At 52.0% G+C, this 15,389-nt stretch overlaps 3 protein-coding genes across 4 annotated transcripts; 1 reads left to right on the top strand and 2 right to left on the bottom strand.

Annotated features, from left to right (window-relative positions):
- Positions 1–987: 987 nt before the first annotated feature.
- Positions 988–1,895, bottom strand: LOC123448228 (acyl-coenzyme A thioesterase 13-like). The gene is made up of 2 exons (XM_045125058.1): positions 1,544–1,895; positions 988–1,472 (listed from the first exon to the last, which is right to left on the bottom strand). Exons 1-2 carry the CDS (start codon positions 1,763–1,765, stop codon positions 1,143–1,145), a joined length of 552 nt encoding a protein of 183 aa, XP_044980993.1. The 5' UTR covers positions 1,766–1,895; the 3' UTR covers positions 988–1,142.
- Positions 1,896–2,046: 151 nt separating this feature from the next.
- Positions 2,047–6,612, top strand: LOC123448227 (protein prenyltransferase alpha subunit repeat-containing protein 1). Of its 2 annotated transcripts, XM_045125056.1 has the most exons (11): positions 2,047–2,168; positions 2,732–3,132; positions 3,239–3,517; positions 3,597–3,707; positions 3,850–3,940; positions 4,084–4,152; positions 4,272–4,349; positions 4,641–4,724; positions 5,852–5,902; positions 5,986–6,201; positions 6,319–6,612. In XM_045125056.1, exons 2-11 carry the CDS (start codon positions 3,047–3,049, stop codon positions 6,439–6,441), a joined length of 1,188 nt encoding a protein of 395 aa, XP_044980991.1. In that variant the 5' UTR covers positions 2,047–2,168; positions 2,732–3,046; the 3' UTR covers positions 6,442–6,612. The 2 variants fall into 2 exon arrangements, with proteins under 2 accessions (XP_044980991.1, XP_044980992.1); XM_045125057.1 differs by lacking the exon at positions 5,852–5,902.
- A 6,251-nt stretch (positions 6,613–12,863) lies between these two features.
- On the bottom strand, positions 12,864–15,071 carry LOC123448226 (protein OCTOPUS-like). The gene has a single exon (XM_045125055.1). The coding sequence runs from the start codon at positions 14,769–14,771 to the stop codon at positions 13,275–13,277; it is 1,497 nt and encodes a 498-aa protein (XP_044980990.1). The 5' UTR covers positions 14,772–15,071; the 3' UTR covers positions 12,864–13,274.
- Positions 15,072–15,389: the final 318 nt, after the last annotated feature.

Below are 15,389 nucleotides of genomic sequence, written 5' to 3'. Positions count from 1 at the left end.
TCTTTTGCCTGTGGTGATCATTGGAAAATTAGTACTAATTTGTCGCTAAAAAATTACTTTTCAATAGTTTGGCCCTCCCCAACCTATTTTAGTAACACTTGGCCCCTCTAATACATATTTTCCGGCTCCGCCCCTGTTGGTGACTTCGTAAAATCTCAAGATGCTATGCCCGCTCAATCTCTTAAAAGTTCTTATAGGGGTGGGTGTACGTGCATGCGTTCATATGGATAAGTGTATGCTCGTATATATGAACTACTTTGATTATAATGTGTTCCAAAGAAAAACATTGCCATGCCAGCCCTTTACAGTTTAGTTTTTAGTTAACTATATTTTATTTTTTTTGCAAAGTTTGTTAGGGCATGACCAATGCATAGCTTCAGGATGATGCCTCGTATACCATGTAGGATGAAATATAGGTTCGGATGGTGTAGCGGGACCCCCAACAGGAGGTGGGTGCTTCAGAAGAAAAAATGTGTTTCGATGCAAAAAGCTAAAAAGTTGAAACGGGAAATAGAGATGCATGTATACCAGAGCTTTTTTTTATGTGATTCACTAATGATAGCTTGCATTAAAAGAAATCAGTGTAGATGCTTCAAGCAATTTTTTGTCGTGCCATCATTGTACATGTCCTTAGTTCACGTGGAGGACAGGGTGTGAGTGCTCCTGGCGATTATGTAGGAGGCTTAGCAGTTAGCACACGCTCGGACCGTGGGATGCCACGGCTGGCAGCTCAGCATACACTACGTCACGTTTCCCTTCTTTGAATGAAGGGAATAAAAGGAATAGGAAGGAGCAAAAAGGCTGCAATGTTTACGCGTTGCAAATCCATCCTCGTGCCTTCGTCTACCTCTCGCCATCAACGTTCATGGCAATGGGCTTTGGGGAAGAATTTTGAATTGAGTGGAGGGCGAGGAGGCAGCACCGGTATGGCATGGTGTTGAACGAGGTAGCAGGAGCTGTGGTAGACATGGAGAATGATACCTGCGATTACCAAAGTTGAGTTGCATAATACTACGTCATACAGTACATAGTACATCGTCCTCTGAATCAAGGTTACATATACAAGCGGAACTGATAAGAGAGAAGTAGGCGGCCGTTCAGAACACATTTCCTTGGTACTTAGGAGCAGGCAGAGGCACCTATCACAAGTTGCTCCTGTGAGTGGTGGCTGCTGGCTTGGGTGGCGACTTCTTCATGTTCCCGAAGAGGGAGTGCCTGCCCTCGGCGACGACGTTGCCGGTGGCAGCGTTGGTGAAGAGCACGTGCGTGCCGGAGTAGGCGCCCTTGTGCCCGAGCGCCCTTGCCGTTATGCTCAGCCGGTCCCCCGGGCGGGCCTGGGAGAGGTCGGGGAAGGCGACGGACATGTCGACGGATACCTTGAGGTTTTGGCCTTGGGAGATGGAGGCGGCGGAGCCGATCTCGTCGACCAGGGCCACAACGGCACCGGCGGCGAGGCAGCCGGTGGTGGAGTCCTGCGTGCGCGCGTGTGTAGCTCAGCTGGGATCAAGACAGGTGAAATCGATCAAGGAAGCGAGTGACGTACGGTGAGGCCTGGAGGGACGGTGTAGGAGCAGTGGATGAACCCCGGGTGGAGGCGGAGCACGCGGATCCCGCGCAGCGCGAATCCCTCGAAGAAGCTCGGCGACAGATGAGTAGTGGCCGGTGATAGGGATGCGGCAGAGGAGAGCGCGCCCACCCGCGCGTGGTCGTCGGCGCTCACGCTCAGGACGCCCCGAGCACGAGCTAATTCGGGGGAGTCGGCCATGGCCACCTCCTGCTGCTTCTGCTGCTGCTTGGTGAATGGTGATTATCTCTCTCCCGTCCCGTGAATTTGGGAATTTGTTGCCTGTTGGTGCCACGCGACCAAGGTCCAAGGCCACCAGCCGCATCCATTCCAGTCGGGATTTTGTTTGGCTGCCACTTTCCTCTAGTGCGTACCCATACGATCTCATCTGCCGACACCTGTCCGTTGTCAACATCGCACGGCATCCCTCCATTCTCCCGCTCCAGGCGTTCCCCTCGGCTCTGGACAAGGCGAGGACGGCTTCTCCTTTCCTTTCTTCTTTCAGTGGTCCGCTCCAAGTCCAAACCCCGGCCGCCGCCGCCGCATTCGGCTCCGTCTTCCGCCTCGGGATAGAACGAGAGCGGCCGCTAGCCACACGGCACAGGTACGGATCCGAGTTCTTTCTCCCTTCCGCTCGCCCGCGACGCACTTGATCTGTCCGGGTCATGAGGTTGCCCCCCCTCCCTCTGTTCTACTATTCATGCTGATGAACTGCTGCTATTGTGCTGTGTTGCGTCAAAGAAGTCAACCACTGCCTCTGATGGCGTCGTAGGGAAACATTGCTTAATGAACTTGTACATGTGAGAAACCCCTTACGATGCCAGTAATAAGCAACTAATTAATGGAATTACTGCATTTGTATGTCTATCATAAATAGAAGACAAAACCGTTAGATGTTTCCTTCAAGATGAACCTTTGTATACAATTTAAAACATTGCAGTTTGCGTGGACTAGCAGCACGTTGGCTCGATGGTTTGCATGGATAAAGGGAAATACTTATTAGGGAAGATTTCTGTTTAGGGAAAAACAAGATGGCAAAAGTATATCAATGCATTTCTTTTCAACAACTAAAACTGATAATATGGACCCCCTGTTTTCTCCGATAAAGCTTAATTATAGCATTTTGATGACCAGATGTTCATTTCACTGACTCTTCCCTTTCTTCAGCCCTGTAGAAAGTCAATTTGAGGAAAAACCTTGACCAAAGTGACCAGATGTTTAAGCCTAGTTGGACCGTGTCCTTCCAAATGAATCAAAGTGAGCTTGAGGCCAAGATATGACTGTATATGGTGAAGATTGGCTGCAACTCTTCTCCCATGCGTACCCAATCTCATCTCTGAGCATCTCACGGGTCACCTCCTCCTGAGTTGACTCAACCACACCAACAAAAGAGAGAGAGAGAGAGAGAGAGAGAGAGAGAGAGAGAGAGAGAGAGATTGGTCTGAGGAGAGCAGAAAACAACAAGACCAAGAGAGACCGCGAATGGAACCGGAAGAAGCGGCAGCAGCGCAGGCGAAAGGGGATCTCCTCCGCAACTTTGAGCGAATCCTCCATGACGACCCCCTCATGTAAGGATCCAATCCTTTTTTTACCTTTTTTTTTATCTTTCAACTTTCTTCTCCTCGACCACATTCCCCAGTCTCCAGTTCATGACGTGGTTCCATGGCATCGCAGAGACGAGGTCGGATTCCTGCATCCCACGCAGTTCCACTCACTACTCGTAGACAGCGCCAACAAATCTGCGTTCCAATACTTCTGGTGCACAGACCACAAGCTTGCCATCTCCTCCGACATCCTACCTGAGCTCTACCGCGCCGCTCGCCGTGCACATTCTGACACAGCGCTGAACCGCCCCTCGTCATCACCATCTGCATCTGCTGCTGCCTTGATCATGATGCACAGTAAGGCGCTGCTCATACTCTGCCCTGACTTGCTCACCGCATGGAACTCCAGGTAACTCTAATGGTAGTCTCTATATAACGCCGGCTATTTTCACACGGGCCTTATCTGTAACAGTTATATTCTCATGTAGGAAGATGGTGCTGTCCACCAATTTTAATCTTTCACACCTCAAGGATGAGCTGCGATTGTGTGCCTTGATCCTCTCCTACTCGCCAAAGAATGAGAGCACCTGGAGCCACAGGTACACATACCTTGCCTTGCCTTGCCTATAAACCAATTAAATTTAACCCATCTTTCTGCTGCTGGTAATCCATGTTGATTTCCCTTGTTTATACTTTATACTAGTATATACATACACCTTAAAAATCTGCTGTCTATAACAGGAGATGGGTGATAAAAAGACTTGCACAACGCCTTCAGGATATGCCGGAGCTTATAGACAAGGAATCTCTACTAGTAAAAAACATAGCAGAGGTATTTGCTCATTCAGAATTTTGACGTCCACTCTTCTCAACTAACGACTTCTCATTTGTAACTGATTGCTAAAATCACAAACACACGATTAGTGATAAATAGTGTGCAACAAAATGATAGTTTTTACTTTATTCTATCTGCAGAAATCAAAGATGAACTACCGGGCATGGAGGCATCGGTGCTGGCTTATTCCTTACATGAAAATAAAACAGGTGAGATCATTCCTTCGGACTCCTGAACACTAGTATAACTTTAATCCTGGCGTTGACTGTTAAAATGCTACAAGACTTTCTGCTCCCATCATTATAGCATCTAATTTTGTTTTTTGAAGGTGCTAGATGAGTTGAACAAGTCAAAAAAATGGACTGAGTTGCATGTTGCTGACAACTGCTGCTTTCACTACCGCAGGGTTAGGCCCTTCCTTATTCTTTAGCTTGCACTGTTGATATTACTAGTTCAAAGCAAATTCATATCTTACTGGATGATTTGTCATATCAACCACTTGTTTACATATCAATTTTGAGAGCTTTTCAATGACACCATGCAAAAACACACACACTGTTTTAGGGTTTGGATTTGTTCTCACATTCCAATATCCTGTATTAGCACTCATACCCTGTTTACTAACTATTCTCTATGGCACCATATGCATATTCAAAGTGGATTAATGCAAGCATGCCGTGTTATTTCTGTTTTGTAGTCCCTGCTGCTTGCATTACTGGATGGTGCAGCGAACGGAAAAGTTTCCCTTACTTGTCAATCGGAAGCTCATCTAATGTGGAAGGTATGGTGAATTTCACCAAATGCTAATCACTCTTATTTCCGTGCGCATTTAGTTATATATATATATATATGACCGTTTGGGGCACCTAGGTGCCTAGGCACCTTCCCTATCCATCGTCAGATCATATTTGGCGGCTGATATGGAAACCAATGTAAATGCCTTAATTAATAGGTAATTTGGCAGGCATTAATTATTTGACCATCTCATGCATGCATGTCACGTGATAAAAGAAAGATCATTTTATATATTATAGGGAATAAAAATTAACATTTATTGTATCCTTATATAGCATTTATTGATTCGTAGAATAAATTACTAGGTGTGTATATATCGATGTATGTACGTAACCTTATTAGTAGGCATATGCATACCTGCGTATATATAATTTCATTTGTAGGTACATGCATATCCGCGTATGTACATAATTTTTTCACTAGCTACAAATTAGAACAAATCATTGGGTATATATACCAGCACATGTACATTATTTTGTTAGTAGATATATCATATCTACATATGTACACAATTTCATTAATAGGTATACATATATATCCGCATACGTATATAATTTTTTACTAGCTACAACCTAAAATAAATCATTAAAAATATATAACGACGTATCTACATAATTTATTACTAGGTATTATATGCCATGGGTATGTCTCTGCGATTTGGAGTCTGATGGATAATTTATTAGTTCTAAATAATAAAAGTATTTTGTCTTGGATACCTAATGAAATAATCAATGTCTGTGTATATATATGTGTGTTCATCCATGCGTAGAATTTTCATTCACCGACGAGTCACCTTGAGCGTACATATATGTATACCTTGATCTGAAAAGGATGCAAGTAAACATGTAAACATCTTTCCTTTTATGTTCTTATTCTCTCTTCATCAATTAATGTGTGTTTTAATTCTTTCCAAATTAGTAAATGCTAATGAATTGACATGCAAACTATTAAATGCTAGGTGCCCAGGCACCTAGGTGCCCCAAACAATTTACCTATATATATATATATTAGAAACGGAGGGAGTATATATATACATCTGTTATGGAGTAGAAAACAAGCCCATGCGCATTTCAGGCCATGTTGATAGAGACTTGATTATATATGACCCGACAGGAGGAACTAACGTGGAATGATACGCTCATCAGACGCTACCAAGGGAGAGAGGTTTTGTGCCTGTGATGAATCAAAGATGGTATTATTGCTGGGGGTTGTGACTGATTCGTAAAGTTTATTTTGTATTGATGCAGTCGTTGTGGAACCATCGTCGGTTCCTCTCACAGTGGTGGGTACAACACTTGCTCAGCTGTGAGGAAACCAGCCCATCAAGCGAGTCCCTGGCAGACCTCTTCCTATCCCAAGAGATACACCTCCTGTCAGACTGCCTGGGTGCTCCTGGTGATGAGTTTGGTGAAACACGTGTTCAGGTGGAGCTTGCAGCGCTCTACATTCTGTGGATATCAAAGGCAACCTCTTCTTTCACAAACCTAAGTTGAATCGCGATGCATATATTGATTATGGTGTGGCGTTTGGCTGAAGAAGAAAAGCTAACTAGTGGTGTGATATGTTTTTGCTGCATGTAGCAAGATGCGGCGGTGAAAGGGAAGGTGGAGGAGAGGCTGCAGTCGGTGGGAAGCCTGAAGGAGGTGTTGGCAAGGGCCTGCCCGGAGAAGAGCAGACTGTGGACACATTTGCTTCACTGTTGAGTGCTGACCTGCAGATGCTGCTGTGTTGTGCGTATTTTTGTTTTACAGTTGCTGTATTATTTGTCAATGTCAGATCATTGAGCTTTGCTGCTCTGGTTACTCGTGCCTAAACATCACAGATAAACTAGCAACAATTAATCAGAAGAGAAACATCACTTCATTTTCATGGTACTTAATTTGTTCGTGTGGTATTCTTGCCGTTGTGTTGTCAGTGTAGCTTTTAGGATACTGATGTTCATAGGGTTGGCGGGGAGACATACCGAACCTTGTTTCGTATGCCATGGCCTGGAATCAAACTAACTTTCGAGTAGTCAAGTCTGCTTCTGGTTGCATACAAATGTGTGTTTTGCTTCTGGTTAATCTGATCTTGTATATTTAGCTACGTTCTGAATTTGAAACAGATACAACTTCCCTCCAACTGCAAATAGACGGCCCAGATATACTTTTCCATTTAATTTAGCACCAATGCTAGTGGAATAAGGGCCACAGTCCATTCAACTTGGCTCCCCTTTCAGTTGAGCAGAATTTAGATACTGGGTATTCGGCTTTGGGGCTTCTTTTCTTAATCAAGCTGCTATTATATACTACTCCGTTCCTAATGTAGTTCATATTGAAATCTCTAAAACGGCATATATTTAGAAACGGAGGGAGTATATTACTTCTAGTAGGAGCTAGGGTCCTACCGGGCCTCTGCCTGAGATTGTAGGGGTAGGAGGGAAGCTGGCGTGAGCGTGGCGGACGGCGCCCTAGGCATATATTTAGAAACGGAGGGAGTATATTACTTCTGGTAGGAGCTAGGATCCTACCGGGCCTCTGCCTGAGATTGTAGGGGTAGGAGGGAAGCTGGCGTGAGCGCGGCGGATGGCGCGAGGGCGCCGTCTCGCGCGGTGGGGAGGCGGTGGCGATGGAAGAGGCGACGGCTAGGGTTAGGGATTCCGGCTCCTCTGGGAGCCGGGCAATAGAATATGTCTTATTGCTTAATTTTCAAAGGGTGTCTTACAACTGTTTATATAATCTCGATGCTAATAAAAATAAAATAAGTTGGGCTAAGCCCCTAACTAAACGGGCCCATTGGGCCTCCTTCGGCTATAAGCGTTGCCGGTCATAACATCTCTCCCCGCCTGCGCAAATAGCTCGTCCTCGAGCTGGAAGTCTGGAAAATATCGGCGGAACTCCTCTAATTGCTCCCAAGTGGCATCCTCCTTCGGAAGGCCTTGCCACTGGATCAATAAATGCCACACTCCACGACGCTGCTGGACCTGCAACACCTTGGCCGGTCCTGGAAGAAGGCGCCCGTCGGAGGTCCGAGGTAGCACCGGTGTGGCGACTGGCGGGTCTCCATGGAAGGGCTTCAGCAACCCCACATGAAACACGTCATGGATGCTGACACCGGTCGGAAGCTGGAGCCGGTAGGCCACCTTGCCTATGCGCTCCACCACATAAAATGGCCCCGCGTAGCGAGGGCCCAGCTTGCGCTTAGCGCTCGGGGTCCAGGGACTGGTGCAGCCACACCCAGTCGCCCACTACAAACTCTGCCTCTCGGTGATGGTCATTATAGTACCGCTTCGACAGTTGCTGGGCCTGGAGAAGGCGTTGGCGCACCTCCGCAAGCATCTCGTCCATGCTGCGAAGAAGATCGCCCGTCGCCTCGGTCCTAGCCGTCTCAGGGTCAACCGCCAGGATGGGCGGGGACGGTCGGCCATATACCGCCTCGAACGGCGTGGCACGCATGGCGGAGTGATAAGAGGTGTTGTAGCAGTACACCGCCCATGCGAGCCAATCCACCCAAGCACGAGGACGATCACCTGTAACACAACTCAAATACATGGCAATCACCTTGTTGACCACCTCGGATTGGCGTCCGTCTAAGGATGGAAGGCCGTACTCAGGCGGAGCTTCACGCCCGCCAGTCGAAAGAGATCACGCCAAACATGCCCCGTGAACACCGGGTCCCGGCTGCTGATGATCCAAGATGGAAACCCATGGAGGCGGACAATGTCGTCGAAGAAGGCACGAGCCACGGAGGCAGCCGTGTAGGGATGGCCGAGCGCGATGAAGTGAGCGTACTTGGAGAAGCGGTCGACCACCGTGAGGATGGCAGACATGCCACCCACCTTTGGGAGGCCCTCAATGAAGTCCATGGAGATATCGGCCCAGACTTGAGAGGACACCTCCTAGGGCTGTAGGAACCCAGCCGGGCGTACTGTCTCTGTCTTGTTACGCTGGCACGTAACACAAGACCGCACCCAGTCCTGGACCAAGGTCCGATCGCCAGGGATGTGGAAATCGGCACGGAGATGGTGGAGAGTCTTTTGCACACCCTCGTGGTCGACCGAGTGTGTCAGCAGCAGAACCTAGTGACAGAGATCGCCGTGATCCAACACGAAGAGGCAACGCCCATGTAGGAGCAAGTCGTCTGCCAAACGCCACAGCTCGGACAGGTCGTCGGCGTCGAGGCGCTGCTGAAGGAGATGAGCGTCCCGCGCGTCCGCGGTAGCCTGGCGGATGTTGTCAAGGAGGGCGAAGGAGGGCCCCGAGCGGATGCAGAGAGCCGCCCCGTCGGAGTCGCCGGCGTTTGCGTCGTGGTCGGCGTCCCAGTGGAACAGGGCGTCGACCGCGGTGTTAAGGCGGCCCAGACGATACTCGGCGGTGAAGTCGAAGCCAAAGAGCTTGCTCATCCACTGATGCTGCGGCACGGTAGATAACATCTGGTCTAATAAGGTTGTAGTGAACACACAGCTTGCACCAAGCCGCGAGCTTATGATGGCGCGCGGCGAAAGGCCTGCTGAAGAACGCAAGCGTCCCGTCGCCCTGATAAAGAACGGCGCCGAACCCCACACCGGAGGCGTCGCAGTCCACCATGAACGGCCGGTCAAAGTCGGGCATCTGGAGGACGGGGCCTGTCGCGAGGGCCTGCTTGAGGGCCTCGAACGCCTCTATTGCCTCCGCAACCCAGGCGAAGGCGTCGTGTCGCAACAGGGCGAACTCCCGGATGAATTTCCGGTAGTACCCCGCGAGGCCCAGGAAGCCGCGGAGAGCCCGCGGTGAGTGCGGCGTCGGCCAGGCCGCGACAACCGCCACCTTGTCGGTGTCCATAGCAACACCCTTGGCCGAGATGACATGGTCGAGGTAGGCGACGGAAGGCGTGCCAAACGAGCACTTCGAGCGCTTAAGATGAAGATGATGCGCCTGAAGCTCGTTGAAGACGATGGCGACGTGCTAAAGGTGCTCTGCCCAAGAGGCGTTGTAGATAAGAATGTCATCGAAGAAAACAAGCACAAATCGACGCAAGTAGGGGCAGAGGACATCGTTCATCAAGGCCTGAAAGGTCGCCGGAGCGTTGGAGAGGACAAAAGGCATCACCAAGAACTCAAAGTGGTCGTGATGAGTCCGAAACGCAGTCTTCGCGACCTCGTCCGGGTGCATCCGCACCTGGTGGTAGCCCGAACGGAGGTCGAGCTTGGTGAAGAAGCGCACCCCATGTAGCTCATCCAAGAGCTCGTCGACGACTGGAATAGGAAATTTGTCCTTGAGCGTCAGGGTATTCAGGGTGCGGTAGTTGATCCAGAAGCGCCACGTGCCTTCCGACTTACGGACGAGGAGGACCGGCACCGAAAACGACGACGTGGAAATCCGGATGATGCCCAAGGCGAGCATGAGCGTGCACTGCCGCTCCAGCTCATCCTTTTGCAACTGGGGGTAGCGGTAGGGGCGCACCGCAACCGGTGCCATGCCCGACAGGAGATGAATGCGGTGGTCATACACCCGGGCTGGCGGAAGGCCCTGAGGCTCGCCGAAGAGGTCGCGGTGCTGCTGCAAGAGATGATCCAACATGGGTTGCTCGGGCCCTGTAGTAGTCACTGCCAGCTGGAGCTGCGGCGTCGCTGGGGAGGCGCCACCCACCGGATGCGGTGACTCTGGCGCCAGAAGGTCATCGACATGGCGTCGAAGTCCCAGAGGATGGGACCGAGGGTCCTCAAGAAGTCGACGCCGAGGATGAAGTCAAAGCAGCCCAAGTCAATGTCGGCGCACATGATGGTGAAGTGCTCATCGTCGATGGTGATGGGCACGTTCCGCGCAATCCCATGGCACCGGACGCGGTCGCCGTTAGCCACGGTGACCCGGAGGTGCTCCCCGCCCGTCGGCTGGAGCGCTAAGCGGTGCGTGGTCGACTCAGGTAGGAAGTTATGCGTGGAGCCCGTATCCAAGAGGGCCATCGGGCGCTCGCCGTTGATCATCACCGGTAAGAGCATAGTCCACTCGTCTCGGATGCCCGCGAGAGCATGAAGGGAGACCACGAGAGCCGTCGCAGGAGCTGGCGCCGGTGTGGCCTCCGCCACAACTAGGGTGGGCAAGTCACCGAGCCCATCAGTGATGGTGCCCTCCTCGACGTAGTCAGCCGTCTCCAAGTAGAAGAGGTGCGGGCATACGTGGCCCGACACGTAGGGCTCGTCGCAGTTATAGCAAAGCCCCTGGCGACGGCACTCGAGCTGCTCGGCCGGGGTGAGCCGACGGAAGGGCCGCGTCGTGGCTGGAGCAGGGGTCGCCGTAGAGGCCGGAGGCGGGCGCCCCGACGCTAGTGGTGTCGGGGCCGGCCTTCCTAGCTACCGGGCGCCCCGAGCCGGCGACGCCTGCTGCAGGGCCTGCGCGCGACGCTCGAAGGCACGGGCGTAACACATGGCCATTTGGAGGTCTTGGGGGCCCCGCAACTCCACATCCACTCGGATGTGATCCGACAGACCGCCCACGAAGAGCTCGGCCCGCTGGCGATCCGTCACGCCGGGCGTGTGACACGCCAGGGCCTCGAAGCGGTCAGCGAAGTCCTGCACCGTGGAGGTGAAGGGTAGGTGGCCAAGCTCCGCAAGCCGGCTTCCTTGGATCGGAGGCAGAGCTCGCGGGAACGCTCCCATGGAGGCATGCCGCCCTCGTCCTACTCGAGAGCGTAATACCACGTCTGTGCGGCGCCTCGGAGGTGATACGAAGCGAGCAACTGCGGTCCGACGCTAGCGTTCGTTGCCCTCGGAAGGACTGGTCACATTGGTTGAGCCAGTTCAGGGGGTCCTCGGTGCCGTTGTAGGTGGCTAAGTCTAGTTTGGTGAAACGCGACGACGTGTGGGTATGGGCGCCGTGGTGGTACGGCTCGTCGGCGCGGAGAAGTGCGGGGGTCGGCGCCGGGTAACCGTCGGGGCCGGCGTAAGAACCCGCGAAGCTAGAGGTCTCGCCGTACTGCGGGGGTGGCGCCGGTGGTGACTGGATGTGCGACGGCGCCGAGGCCGTCGTGTATACCGGCTGCGACATCCCAGTCACCCAGGTCGGTAGCGGCGACGGCGAGGGGGGAAACCTAGAGCTGGTGGATAGGGAGCCCTGGCGCCGAGGTAGGGCCCGGCCCGGCGGAGGGTGGCGGCGACGACAGCAGCATCGTCGTTGCAGCGGCCCGACGGAGGGTGGCGGCGACGACAACAGTAGCGTCGGCTGCAGCGGCCCGGCGAGCGCGATAGATGCCGCCTGGTGCGGCGACTGCCACAACAGCAACAACGACCCGTTGGCGGCGGTTGTTGGCGCGACTGGCGGCGGCCCGTAGGGGCCGGCCAGGTAGAGGCGGATCCCCTGGACGGCGGTGGTGAGGTCGCGGATCGCTCCTACGATCTCCTCCGGGGTGAGGACGGTAGGAAGCGGCACGGCGAGGTGACCGACACGGGCACGTGCGGGGCGCCATCCGTGGTGGTCATCGAGGCGGTGGTGGTGGCGGCGAAGACATGACCGAACCAAAGCTTCCTGATACCAAACTGGTACGAGTTAGGATCCTACTGCCTCTGCCTGAAATTGTAAGGGTAGGAGGGAAGCTGGCGTGGGCGTGGGCGTGAGCGCGGCGGCCGGCGCGAGGGCGCCGTCTCGCGCTGTGGGGAGGCAACAGCGATGGAAGAGGCGGCGACTAGGGTTAGGGATTCCGGCTCCTCTCGAAGCCGGACAATATAATACTCCCTCCGTCCCAAAATAATTGTCTCAACTTTATACTAGCTCTAGTATAAAGTTGTACTAAGCTTAAGACAGTTATTTTGGGACGGATGGAGTATGTCTTATTGCTTAATTTCAGAAGGGTGTCTTACAACTGTTTATATAATCTTGATGCTAATAAAAATAAAATAATTTGGGCTAAGCCCCTAACTAAACCGGCCCATTGGGCCTCCTCCGGCTATAAACGATGCCGGTCATAACAACTTCATTCTGAAACATAAGGGAAATGCGATAGGATCCTTAGATAACATAACAATTATCTGATTTATCCAGCAGAATAATGTATTTTTTTACAATAACCTGAAAACAAGCAACCTAGGTAGCCCTAAAAGTAACATAAGCACAGCTTAAGGAAGAAATGAAGTTGTAACGGATTTAAGATTTATGGAGAAAACCTGACATGCTGCTAGGCTGTAACAAGGACCCTGCAATTTTCTTGCTGTCAATCTCAAACAAGATCCAAAACATCTTACAACACCAATAAGATTATCGGCATTTGATTCCATAGCCCCTACATCATGTTATTGCTATTGCCAGAATGCTAACTTGAATTCAATTGAGAAAAGCAAACATACATATGGCATATCTTATACAAGGGTGTAAAGTTAAATGCTATGCTCCACTCCCAAGCCCAGTAGGAAATAAGACTAAGTAAGGTATATAATCCAACAGCATCACCACTTCACCTGACGACCTTTTCTTCTGAGCCTATAAAAAGTTGATTTTGATGACGCTACTACCATAGCTATGCACATTGTAGCCAAGGCACATTGGATGAAGATGGAGAAGAACATAAACCTGCCTTCATCACTGCTACATCAGTACATTCCAAGTGAGCTACGAGGCAAATTGGATGAACGAGCAGGCCTTCCTTTCCCGGGCATCCCATTCTGATTTCGCCGGTTGAATTGGGTACCTCCGACTGGATAAGGGATGGCACCATTATCAACCGTGCAAGGCGTGTACCTTGCACTGAAATTCCTCTCGAGTAAAACCTCCTCCTTCCTCATCCTCCCTAAGCCATTAACATGCATTTCCACATTGCTCCTCCTCCCGCTCACACCGCCCATTGCTGCTCCACTATTACCGAAGGAGCTCCTTGCGCTTACGCTGCTGTTGCACCTGAGCATCTGCCCATTGTATCCCCTTGCACGGAGCTCCGGCCACTTTTCTGAGAATGATCTGTTGGCCAAACTGGTGGCTTCAGATTCCTTGGTGCTGCTCTTCTTATGTATGAGACCCCAGATGTTCCACCCTTTGATCCACTTCTTAGACTTCTTAGCCGGCAGAGGGATGCCATCCTGGAATGCCGCCGGATCAATGCTCCCTGACATATCATCATCCCGGAGAGAATAAGAATTCGGTCCCTGCTCCCACTGCTGGTTATGGTCAAGAACACTCTGACTCTGAGCGTGGTGGTACTGATAGAACTCGGCACCAATGGCCGGCGAAACCCGGGCATTGGCATTGGCATTGGCAGTGGCACCAGCCATCATCCTGGGCAGCTCACTGGCATCGGAGAATGACTTGCGGCTGGAGAAGGACGAGCGGTCCACGCTCCGGCGCCTCCTGCTGGAGCTGGAGGAGTCCAAGTAGTAATCCCTTGTCTGGGCGCAGCCGCCGGGCTCGGTGTCCTCGTCTTCCTCCACGGGGATTTGGCCATCAGAGCGTGGGATGGGCGCATCCTCGACCAGGGACAGCATCGGGGGAATGCGTAACCGTACGCCGTGGTAGCCGTCGCAAGAAGCTCGGGGCTCATCCACCGAGATGCGGCCGGGGTCCATCGAGAGGAGGGTGTCCACATCGACGGAGCGCCGGCCGAGCGCGTCGACGGCGACCTCGGAGCGCGTGTCGCGGAAGCTGCGGTGCCGGAGATTCTCGTGCGGCATGGCGGCCCTGCTGCTGGTGATGCCCCCCTGCTCCTGCTTCTTGAGCTTGCTCTTGCGGCGCCATTCCTGCCATTTCTTGCCCAGCCCCCCGAATGTGCCGGCGGTCTTCTTGGAGGAGGACTCTTGGTGGATGTGGTCTTTCATGGGCCGGGCCGCCGTTGTTGGTGGAAGATGTTCCTCCTCCCCCGCGAGGTCTTGGTGGAAGAGGGCGGCGGCGCCGCGGGCGTCGCAGGAGCGGCGCTGCGGCTCCAAGTAGGCGGCGGCGGAGCGGGCGTAGGAGAAGGACTTGCAGCGGCGGAGCTCCGCCGAGTCGGCGGGGTCGCTGGGGTGGAGGCCGGCGAGTCGCTCGCGGAGGCAGGCGGAGCAGAAGCCGGTGACGGCGATGCCCGGGTGGAGGCCGCAGATGGAGGGCACCGGCTGATCCATTGACGGACTACCCCACTCGCTCGTCTATCAATCTATCAAGGGCAAGGGCAAGGAGGCAGCACCATTGCCATTGACGAACTGAATTCCTACTCAAGAAGACTGATGTGTTTTGCCTGAAGAAAGAAAGAAACTTGTGATGTGGGAGAAAGACAAGATGAGGAGTGGAATGGAAGACTCTTGTGTTATATTCTTCTATTGTGTTCTCTACTGCTGTGGTGTTTTGAGCCCTCAACTCAACTGGGACTGGGAGAGGTGATGAGCTGAGCAGGCAAAAGAGACAGACCTCATTAGGCAGGGGCAGTGATGGTGACCTCTTTCCCTTCCTTTTCTTTTTCACTTTTCCTTTCTTGCCCCTGTCCCTCTCCTCTCTCTTCTCTTTTGCTTTTACCCTTTCCCCCATCTTGGACTCTTGTTGCACATTCCATACAAACTCTCTTACATTTGTTTGCTTCCATTCCATTCTTCATTTGCTTTAACATTTCACTTCATGCATTCCCACATGTATGGTCTATGTCTAGTTCAATTTTGGCCAGACAAACAAATCCCAAGCAGACACGTTCTCATTGTGTAGGGTAACAAAACATGCGTGCCAACACCTCTAATTAGATGAATGATAAA

Source organism: Hordeum vulgare, chromosome 4H (assembly GCF_904849725.1).
Source record: "Hordeum vulgare subsp. vulgare chromosome 4H, MorexV3_pseudomolecules_assembly, whole genome shotgun sequence".
In the NCBI taxonomy this organism is placed as follows: Eukaryota; Viridiplantae; Streptophyta; class Magnoliopsida; order Poales; family Poaceae; genus Hordeum; species Hordeum vulgare.
This window is presented reverse-complemented; position numbering and strand designations above follow the sequence as displayed.

Bases quoted from the DNA above. Each gene is read 5' to 3' on its own strand.
- LOC123448228 (XM_045125058.1), bottom strand. From the start codon at position 1,765: ATGGCCGACTCCCCCGAATTAGCTCGTGCTCGGGGCGTCCTGAGCGTG. The intron at 1,473-1,543 runs GTACGTCACTCG...GCGCGCACGCAG, and splicing joins CCGTCCCTCCAGGCCTCACC to GACTCCACCACCGGCTGCCT.
- LOC123448227 (XM_045125056.1), top strand. From the start codon at position 3,047: ATGGAACCGGAAGAAGCGGCAGCAGCGCAGGCGAAAGGGGATCTCCTC. The intron at 3,133-3,238 runs GTAAGGATCCAA...ATGGCATCGCAG, and splicing joins CTCCATGACGACCCCCTCAT to AGACGAGGTCGGATTCCTGC. The intron at 5,903-5,985 runs GTTTTGTGCCTG...GTATTGATGCAG, and splicing joins GACGCTACCAAGGGAGAGAG to TCGTTGTGGAACCATCGTCG.
- LOC123448226 (XM_045125055.1), bottom strand. From the start codon at position 14,771: ATGGATCAGCCGGTGCCCTCCATCTGCGGCCTCCACCCGGGCATCGCC.